This window comes from Fringilla coelebs (genome assembly GCF_963513975.1).
Source record: "Fringilla coelebs genome assembly, chromosome: 1".
Taxonomy (NCBI): Eukaryota; Metazoa; Chordata; class Aves; order Passeriformes; family Fringillidae; genus Fringilla; species Fringilla coelebs.
The window spans coordinates 72980099-72990417 of record NC_140028.1 but is presented as its reverse complement, the minus strand read 5'-3'; the positions used below and the strand labels follow the sequence as shown (position 1 = coordinate 72990417).

The 10319-nt window shown below is 37.9% G+C and overlaps 1 protein-coding gene across 2 annotated transcripts; it reads left to right on the top strand.

Moving 5' to 3' along the window:
• The first annotated feature begins 1995 nt into the window (after positions 1-1995).
• Positions 1996-9623, top strand: CMBL (carboxymethylenebutenolidase homolog). 2 transcript variants are annotated; one of them, XM_084205729.1, is made up of 7 exons: positions 1997-2172; positions 4191-4234; positions 4564-4786; positions 5578-5685; positions 6743-6885; positions 8044-8135; positions 9119-9623. In XM_084205729.1, exons 3-7 carry the CDS (start codon positions 4572-4574, stop codon positions 9296-9298), a joined length of 738 nt encoding a protein of 245 aa, XP_084061855.1. In that variant the 5' UTR covers positions 1997-2172; positions 4191-4234; positions 4564-4571; the 3' UTR covers positions 9299-9623. The 2 variants fall into 2 exon arrangements, with proteins under 2 accessions (XP_084061856.1, XP_084061855.1); XM_084205730.1 differs by lacking the exon at positions 4191-4234 and having other exon boundaries at positions 1996-2172.
• Positions 9624-10319: the final 696 nt, after the last annotated feature.

The following is a 10319-nucleotide window of genomic DNA, read 5'->3' as shown; positions in this document are numbered from 1 at the left end:
TAATGACAGTCTCTCAAATTAAATATATCAGGGAAATATTTATTGTGGTGTCTCTCATGTAAAGATAGTCAACAGTACTAATGACCTGTATTTCTCTTAATGGGATTGTTAAGGTGTTCCTACTTTATATGCTGCTAATGGCCCTGCATCTTTCTCATGGGGAGGTCCTGACCTGATTAACTGTTGATTAACTGTTGATTTCTGTGTGACACCACCTCTATGTAACATGTAAATACAGCTGTTCTCGGGGTGATACAGCTGTAATATTTTCCAGGAGAAGAATGCAGAAGTCTGGAAGTGTATTGTGCCTTCATTTGCCTCAGTGTCAAACACGGATAACTCCACATTAAAGATGTTCCATCAGCGTTAGAAGGTTTGTTAGTGTGGGAGAGGACGATCAGGACATCTATTTAAAGAACAGCAATCATTCATAAATTCTGGAACGGCATGTGAACTGCAACACTAACACTGTGACTAAGCAAAAAGAAAAAAAAGAAAAAAACCAAACTGACATGCAGCATTTTTGTGAAATGAAAGGGTAAACAGCTAGTGAACCATATTATCATAGTTATGTTATAAATGTGTATTTTATGTATGTGTATTTTTTATATATGTATAATATGTAAAACATATATTATGGTTCCTACAAGTACAGCCAAATATTCATGCTGAAACTGTAAGTCTCTGAGTAGGAGCTGGAAATGTGAGATCTGAAAGAGGTGAGTGTTTACATTGTGAAGTGCAGCCAAGTGCACGTACTGAGATCGTGGATACATTGAATTAAGTTATGACTTCTAAGTGAAAAATCAGCATGGATTACCTATCAAGGAACATGAAACAACAAGAAAACAAAAGCGGTTTAGTTTCCAAAGTTTAACCTTAATAATAAGGTAAAGTGGAATAATCTTACATATAAAGAATTATTCCTACATGACTAAGAAAGGTAGAAATGTGGTTAAATAGCTTTAGTGGAGAGAAGGTTCTGCAAGCAGTGCAGCCATTTTTGTTTTCTGTGGATGATGAAAACTCGTAATTGTTCTCTCATTTATTTGAGTGCTGTTCTCTAAAGTTGATATGGAGGACCTAATGTCCTTGTGTGCTATAATTTGTGGCACAAAAGTGGGAAGAGCCAAAAGACGTAAAACAAAAGGGCTGGGTTTTGAGCCTTATGACTTTGCTCTGGAACTCTTGGATGGGCTTTTTTTTCATTTGTTTAACTTTATTTTAGGGATTGCAAACAAAGAGCACTAATGAAGTAACTTAAAATATGAGCAAACACCTTATATAGGAGGACTAAACTGTAAGGCCAAAGTGTGTAAGCCTAGTGCGCATTTAGTCTACTTCCAAGATGCACCTCTGAGGAAACAGGGAATTTTGGATTGCTAATATATTTAGCTAAAGGTCTTTACAAAATAATCCTAATAATCCCATGAAAAGAAATTCGGGAGAATGGGAAGGACACAAGGGTCAGCCAGAAACTAAAAATGAAAAAGAGAAAAAATGCAGAAAGTATTCTGTGGTAAGATAAAAATGTCTCCATTTTAAACACTTATTGAATGGCGCAGAGGTACAGCAATCTAGAAAGTTATTACTTTCTTACATGCTACTCTTTTTCATTCTGAAGAGAAAATATTTTTCCTGTAGTGTATAACCTTTGTCTAGTATAGAGCTTTGAAATGACATTTCTACTTCACTACCTCACCCTCCTGATGACTTTAAATATGCCATTTACCCATGGATAAATAGTCTCAGGAATTAATTGTGCCAATGTAGTGTTCAAAAGTGGATCGACCCCAACCCAAAGGAACGCCCTTAAAAAAAAAAAAAAATTCTAGCTGGATTGTTCGGCTAAATCAACATGTTTTGGAGACATGAGAGAAAAAGCCCTCCGGGGGTGATCACCATTTCGTGCAAGTTCAAAAGAAGGCTTGGTGCTCAGCACACCCCGCCCACGGTGGCAGTGAATGAACAGCTTTAAAAAGAGCGGCCTTCGTCACTCGGCGAGCACAAAGATAAAGGCGGGGGCTTATGTAACTCTCTTCGAAAGGAACCCGATCCTTGCGCTCTCCCATTCCCCTTGGGGAGTGAGCGCTTTGTTCGGGGATCCCGCTCGGCCGCGCTGAGCTCCGGCATCCCGCGTCTGCAGTCCCGCACACCTGCGGGGTGCCACAGGTACGTGCGGCTCCGTGCGGGTTCGTGTGAAAGTCGTGGCTTTTTACCCCAGAAACGAACACGAGTGCTGGCGAGGGGTGACTCAGCATGTTCGGCAGGCTTTCATTTTATTCGCAGGCAGAGTGCAAGCTCCTTTAAATGCCATTGGGGTTTACTTTCTTCTCTTCTCCCCCCGCCCACCCCACCCCCCTTTTTTTTTTCTTTTTGAGATCTGTTATTTCCCCTCCAGAGGTGGGGAAGACCTCTGAGGAGGAAGACTGAGGAGAGTGCGTCTAAAGTGATGGTGCCACACAGCAATATCTTCACATTTTTACTAGCTGTAGATTCAAGTATCTGAAAATCAATTCTTGTTTGGTCTTCCAGCAAATTCTCAAGTGCTTGCAGGTGGAAATGGTGGTACACCGAGGCTGTGGGTTTTCAGATCCTCCTAAAATAATAGCTTTGATAAACGTAAGAGGGGGAAATTAATTTTAAAGCAATGTTTCAATAGCATCTTAGGAATGGAAAGAGATGCTGTCTGTATGTACTACAGCAGGGGCAGAAACACTGAAGTGTCTTGCCTATGCTACAGAGCTTGCAAGTGTATATGGTTTATAAACCATACAAGCCAATGCTACCCCTCACAGTCTTGCATCTGGAGTTGTTTTCATCAGTGAATATATCTACATCTTTAAATATTTCATGTTCCATGTGTTGCTTTACATTTTATCAGATAGTATGAAATGTTTTCAATTAAAGCTTTTCAGGATATACTGGTAAGGGCCTTGTATTTGTTTCTGGAGTTCTGAAGTATATGTGTCTTTAATATTTAATCCCTGATTTTCTTTTATTTTCTGATTTAGTCTAATCAAAAGGGAGCAGTCTGTGAATGGAAAATTAGTTATGAACTTCTTCCTATTATATATTTGCACTATGTTTTGCCTTATATGATCATTTATTAATTCATTTTTTTCTGATAAACGTATTTTAAATTAGAAGTCCTGTATGTGAGACCACAACCTGGAGAGAAAAAAACTACACCTATGGGTGTGGCTTATTTAAAAAAGAAAAGGTAGAATACTTGTACAGATGTGTGCCCAGAGATAATACAGCTTTCAAATATACACAACTGATCTGAACTGATCTGCAAAAAGGAAATCTGCTGGTATCTGCAGTCTAGCCCTGGTGATACTGCTTGGGAGATTCTAAATTTTAAAGTCTGTAAATCCAGAATATATTGGCCTCTAGAATGCTGTCCAAAATTTCTGGTTACCAAGTTGTTTGCTTTCCTAAAGCTGTCTCTTGACTGCCACAAATCTTTAAGTCCCACTTGTCCATGGACAATTCAGTAATCTCTTTTTTACTGTTTCTCTCTGTATTTTTGACACAGTCAAGTTTGAAGATCCTTGTTTCTTTACCAGCAAAGTTTCTGTGACAATACACATGATTTATCTGTAGACAGCTTGGGTAAAGCTTTATCTAAATTCTTTCCATGTTCTTGAATCATTTGTAGATGCTCTGTGAATATTCAAAGGAGTTATTCAGCTCTGTTCACTCAGTTGGTTAACCTAAGCTTGATGGCAGAAAATCATTAACTTGAGTCCAAGGAGCTGCCTGCCGGTGTGTTAGATTCTGCTGGTTCTTTTTGACCTTTGTGAATTGCTTGTTTATTTTCATTTAAGCAATAGTTTGAAAAAAATTAACCATACCCTACTCTTACCTTCTTGATGAAAGATTTGGCTCAACTTTAGGAATTTGGATTTTCATGTTCAGTGCTGGTACATTTTTTTTTGCATCTTTCCTAAGTATCTTTCTTCAAAACTCTGCAACGCCTGAGGCTAAAGCTGTTTAGAAAAAGGATTTATTGACACTGAAAATTTCACCAATGTAATATTTTAAGTCCTTAGATGAAAAAATTAGTCTTAATCTATGTGTAGTTACATCTTTCTACACAGTAGCTGTCAGTTTTTTCTTTCAAAATGCTGAGACTTGTATTAAGCCTTTACTGTCTACTAAAGAAATCTCTGCATCCCTGACAGGAAATACACATGATGAAGAGTGGAAGGACTGGCTTCATCGCTATGTAAATAGTTTGTGATGGTTGCCTTGCTGCTTGCTCATAACTTTATTTTTATTGTACTCTACTCACTGTAGGGCATGGAAATCCTAGCACGTACCCGGTCCCTGCTGAACACTTCATAACATAAGAAACTCTAACAAGAAACATATAAGTTAAATAATCCAATGAGTTTATTGACTAATGCTTCATTTTAGATCAAACAGTAATGAGCATGTTAATCCTATTACTATAATGATTAAAAAATTCAGTAGCCAATGATACTACTGTCTTCTGACGTTTTTCAGTGTGGCATGCTTTAGTGTTCACCACTGAATGTTTGTTTTTTCCCTTAGCATCACACATGGCCAATGAATCCAGGCCCTGCCCATGTGATATTGGAGACAGGTTTGACTATGGAGGCCGTGGGCAGGAGGTGCAAGTGGGGCACATCAAGGCCTATGTCTGCAAACCTCCTGCCAGCACCGACAAAGCTGTCATTGTGATTCATGACATATTTGGCTGGCAGCTCCCAAACACCAGATACATAGCTGATATGCTAACAACTAATGGATACATGTAAGAAATATTACTGTTTTCAAAGTGTCTTTTTAATAAGAAAGTTTGTTGAACCAACTGTTCCCTTTTTTCATATAAATCATACAAACACAAATAATTTCCCAGTCTTTCTTTACCTCTTTCTCCAAGGAGCTTTCTGGTAAAACAGTGAAAGAAATCCAAAATAATTGAGTAGTCTTACCATAATGAGTTAGTAGGTAAGTACAGAAGAAGAGAGGAGAAACAGAAAATATTCTTGTTCTGCATCCTTCATCCTCATGAGCCTCTAGCAGTCTGCTCCCTCCCTTCCTTTGTGCAACTTGGCTATTATGGTAAAAATTCCAAAGATGCTGAAGCTCTTTTTAGGAAGGGAAAGTGTACTAGCTTGTGCCAGATAGAGAAACAAAATCTCAAATATGTGAAAAGCATATTGAGTATCCTCTTTCCTGTATTACTGGGTTAGTGTTCCTTCCAGGCTAAACATATGTACCATGTAAATTGTAGTTTCATTGGTTTGGTTTTGAATTTCTTTTTTAAGTTTGTTAGGAAACCACCAAGGATTTTCAGTTACAGTTAACTATTTATCAAATCAAGTAATGAATTTTAACAGGGTGAAATATAACCAGAAATTATACTAAGTCTCCTTATTAGATGTAGAAAATTATTGAGGGTTGCTGCTATACGGCTTTGGTGTGGGTTAAGTACTACTACGTATTCAGCAAAAGAATTTGTTGTGTAGTACATGTGGCCTTCCCTTTAATCCCTTTCCAGTATTATTTCATGGACATAAAATATTCTCATTTTTCTTGCAGAGCCATCTGCCCAGATTTTTTTGTGGGACAAGAAGCTTGGAAACCTTCTAATGACTGGGCATCTTTCAATGACTGGGTGAAAACACGAGATGCCGGCAAAACAGACAAGTACAGCCATTGTTCCTCGTCCGCCGAGGGGGCATCCGTATTTCATAGCAATTTTTGCCTCAGTAAAAATGTAAAATTAGATCCTAAATTATTAGTGGGTCAAACACAGCTGGATGTCCACAAATAGAAAGTTCATGCAGCTCATGGGACAAGCTCATGGTTATGTGAGTGGTGCTTTACAGATAAAAGTAGACATTTGAAGCATAAAAGTTCCCAGTTTTTGTCTGCACAGAAAGTAGAAGCAAAATGAATGAATGAAAAGGAAAGAACCAGCAAAGGCTAGAAAATGCACCTCACTCCAGCCACTTGGATCCCTCAGGAAGGCACAGATTCCATGGATTTTAGATAGGGTGCAAATGCAAACACTATGTAACAAGGGATCATTTCTTCTGCTCCCCATCAGATCACAGCGCAGATACTGCTTTCCCACTTTTCTGTATTTTTCCCATTTTTATCTGCCACATAGCTTGATTGCATAAAGTAACTGCTGATTTAGAAAAAACAATTGGAAATTTACTTCCACAATTTTATAAAATATTTGTTATCCTTGTGAGAGATGTTTTGCATGTAAGTCACATTTGTGATAATGGGATGCTCTTGACTGGCTGTGAGTCTCAAACTTTTATTTGTGTTCCCGTACATGATAACTACTGATATTTGTGAAATTAATTGGACTGCTGTTCATAACATCATGTCATGTCCTAGTAACAATGATCTAGGAAGACTGATTTTCTCCTTTGTCTTCTCCCCTGGAGTTTGTCTTGCATTTTAGAAATTAATAATAGTAAAGTAGTGTTGTGGGTTGACCCTAACCAGCAGCCAACAACCTGGACTATCAGTCAGCTGCTCCCATGAGAGCAACAGGGGAGAGAATATGGGAAACAAAGCAAGAAAACTCATGGGTTGAGATAAAGACAATTTGATAAGTGAGGGAAAGAGAAAAACCAGGAGTGATGCAAAGAAAGTTACTTTGTCCCAGAAGCAGACTGATGCCCACCCAGACTTTGAGCAGAGAAACGGGCTAGGGCCTTAACTCACTTTCATTTGCATGTCTCAGAGAAGTTGATGTCGTCCTCAAGTATCTAAAGGACCAGTGTGGTGCGAAGAAGATTGGTGTCATTGGGTTTTGCTGGGGTGGAGCGGCAGTGCAACATCTGATGCTGAAAAATCCTCATTTAAAGACTGGAGTGTCCCTCTATGGTGAGCCTGAAATACCTGCTGCATTCTGAGCAGAATACCAATGCAGGAAGCAATTCTTTAGGGCTATTGCTGTAACAAAATTCAGCGTGACTTCTAGTGGAACAAAGTGGTTTTATTATAAATAATCTATAAGTGATTTAGTTTTGCACACTCACATCTTTACACTTGTGCACCCAGCAAGATCTATGTATTTAGGCAGTGGCATGACAAGGATCACATCTGTGAACATAGTGCCAAATGCCATGGCCTCACTCATTTTGTGGCCATGACAAAAGGGCTTCTAGGCACATCTTTTGCATCTTTTAGACAGTGGTCCCTCATTACTAATAGGACCCATTTTTAGCTCTCTGTTTTAACCCTGTAGTCTCACACATTACTCAATGCATTTATGCTGCCTTTGTTATTTTTCTTATTAACCTCTGTACTTCTACAGAACCCAGACACCTTACATTAATTAGAGGTCAAAGCAAATTGAAGATATTTTTCCAGAAAGATTGTTTGGATTGTTTTGCTGCACTGATTTGCTGATCAGTTGAGTCAATTCAACAGTGTTACTGTTACAACAGTGTTAATATTTTACTTTTTTGTTGTAATAATCTTGGGAATGAAAAGAGTAGCCAGGTTAGCCAGGGTGGCAGCTGGTTAGTTCTACTGTAACTTTTATTCAAATACATTTGAATAGTCAAAATTACAATGTCAATTTGATATGAAACCATATCAGTGTAAATATCTGTGCATTGAAATTGTAACCATGTATGTGGAATGATGAATAGTAACAATTATCTTTAAAATGGTCTTCCCAAGCCAGAGGTGAGCAGTTCCAAAGTGTCCATCTCTCACAGAACTGTGTCTTTGACAGTGGTCAGAAGCAGTTGCTTAAAGCAACCCACAAAAATGAGGCAAATGTAACAATGCTTTCTTGATTTTTCCCACAGAACTGGTCTCTGGTCTTGTTTTCCCGCAACTGATGTTATTTTTAATGACATTGCAAACATTCCACAACAAAAGGGACTTTTAAGCAGAGTGTGTTAAATTCCACTAAAAACTGATCATCTGTAACTGATGAAAATGTCTCGAAGTTTCACTGTACAGATTTTGTAGTGTTTCAGCTACTTCAGGTAGCATAACTTCTTGTATGTATGTTTTCTTCTTCCTTAGGAGTGATCAGCCGTTTTGAGGACAAACACAGTTTGCTGCATCCTACCTTCTTCATTTTTGGTGAGAAGGATGACATTATTCCATTGGAGCAGGTGAGTGTCCCATCACAGGTATTTGTCTTTTTAATGCTTTTTGTGCTTGTTTTGTAATTTCGTTTTAATCAACACAAAGTAGAAAGCTAATTTGTACCTTTTTTTCTCTTTCACTAACTCTTACAGTACTTCTACACAAATTTTTGTTGTTTGTCCCCAAATCAAAAAGTTTTACCATGACACTAAAAGCATTTTCTGTTCCTGTTTGAAAATTTGGGTGGTTTTCAGTTCCTAGGAAAAGAGGCAAGAATCCAAAGAAAGCCTTCTGACAAGTTTAAGATAGGAGACCCTTTTTAGCGATACCAATGGTCCATAAAATCTGCCTGTTCCAATGGATTCACTTGTTGTAGGAGAATTAAAAAGATCCTGTGGCTTTCCTTTTCCTTTTTCCCCTGTCCTGCAGAGATTATCCTTTCTGTCACTCTGTCAACAGCCTTTCTCTGGAGCCTGAGTGGAGAATGGTATGAGAAAGATGATTATCTGCTAAGGGGATCAAAGGGAAACACATTTTTATTGAGTGCTGTTGGCTTTAACTTTGCTAGCAAAAATTCCAGTCACTTTGAACTGCTGATTTTCTCTCTGCCCCTCCTCCTTCAAGTTCTAATTCAAACTCTTGCCCCAGTTTTTTAATGTGTGGTCTATCAGCAGCAACTCATACAGTGTTCACTATGTGATAACCTTCTCATGAGGCTGAGCAGCAGGTTTTTTACCTTTACAGGTGTTAATAGTAATCCATGTAATATTTTTTTACATTTTATGCAGTTGCATGCTGGTATTTTACTGGGAAAAAAAAGCCTAGTTTAAATAAAGCAAGTGCAGTAACAGAAATGCATTTAAGTATAAAATTAGTAGAAGAGAAAACAGTGGCAAGGATGAATTATGTCTGTCTTTCAGAAAAGTAAAGAATGAGGACAGTTTTGGGACTGTAAATATAGAATGTGTTAACTTTGTACTCAGCCAACATAGAATGTTCTGTGTTACAGGTCACCTTGTTGGAGCAGAAGCTTAAACAAAACTGTAAAGTTGATTATGAAGTTAAAATTTACCCTGGACAGACACATGGGTTTGTGCATCGCAAAAGAGAAGATATCAATCCTCAAGATAAACCTTATATTGAGGAAGGAAGAAAGGATATGATCAACTGGCTGAATAAATATATTTAGGTTAAATTAATGCCAATAAACAAAATAAATTGTTGTAGGAAATCAGAAAATAATACAGACTGTATTGCTTAAAATGTTCTTACAACCATAAAAATATTTTGTAAAACTCTTCTGCAATAACACTACTTATTTGCACTTACCTTCTAAGTAGGGGCTTGAAAATGGCTTTTCAAATGCTGAAAGCTATCAATGTAAAGAAAATTTTTAACACTGGTCTTGTGTATCTTATAATTTTTAGAATTTCATATGGCATATTTTCTGGCACCTGAAAATTTAATTTTTTTATATCAATGTCAACATGATTAAAAACCATTTTGACACTCTGCCCACACTTGAGAGGTTATCTCCTTAAAGCTGTGCTTAGCATTGTTTAGCTGTGAGATTTTCAGCTCCAAGATTTTAAGTAAATATTTTTAATCTAAACTATATTAGGTATATTATTATTATTATTTAGTTCTGGGTTGGAAGACTGGGAGATTTTCTAGGAAATAGAATACCCTCTTCAGAATTCATTAAAAGAGAGCTAGAAAAGGGAAGGGGAAAGACAATGGAAAGAAATCTATGTGAACAGAAAGGGAGCTGCAAAAAGTTGGGAACCATGACTAAAGTGAAGAGATTAGAGGAAATCACATCATTTCACAGTTATCTTGATGCAAAACCTTCATCTCTCATGGTTTCAGGCAGTTGCCCTACCTACTGAAACTAGTTCAGATTTTGAGCTAAACCGACCTCCAATGTTACCTCCTCACCTCCACAAATCGTTCCTTTATCAGAGGTTTCTCTCTGCTGTGATTTAACTGGGTATTGTTATTGGTAAGGTACAGCCCATTCCTAGTGACTGGGGGAACATTACCCTGTTTCAACTCCTCTGGACCCTCCCAGTGGAATTCCCAAAAACCATGTGGTGAGGTCTTGCCTGTATTTGTGCTGAGGGAATAGATGTGGCTAAAATATTGTACTGAACATTGCCCATTTTCCCCTCAGGGAAAATAAATATGTGTGAGCCCAGGGAGCTTCCAAG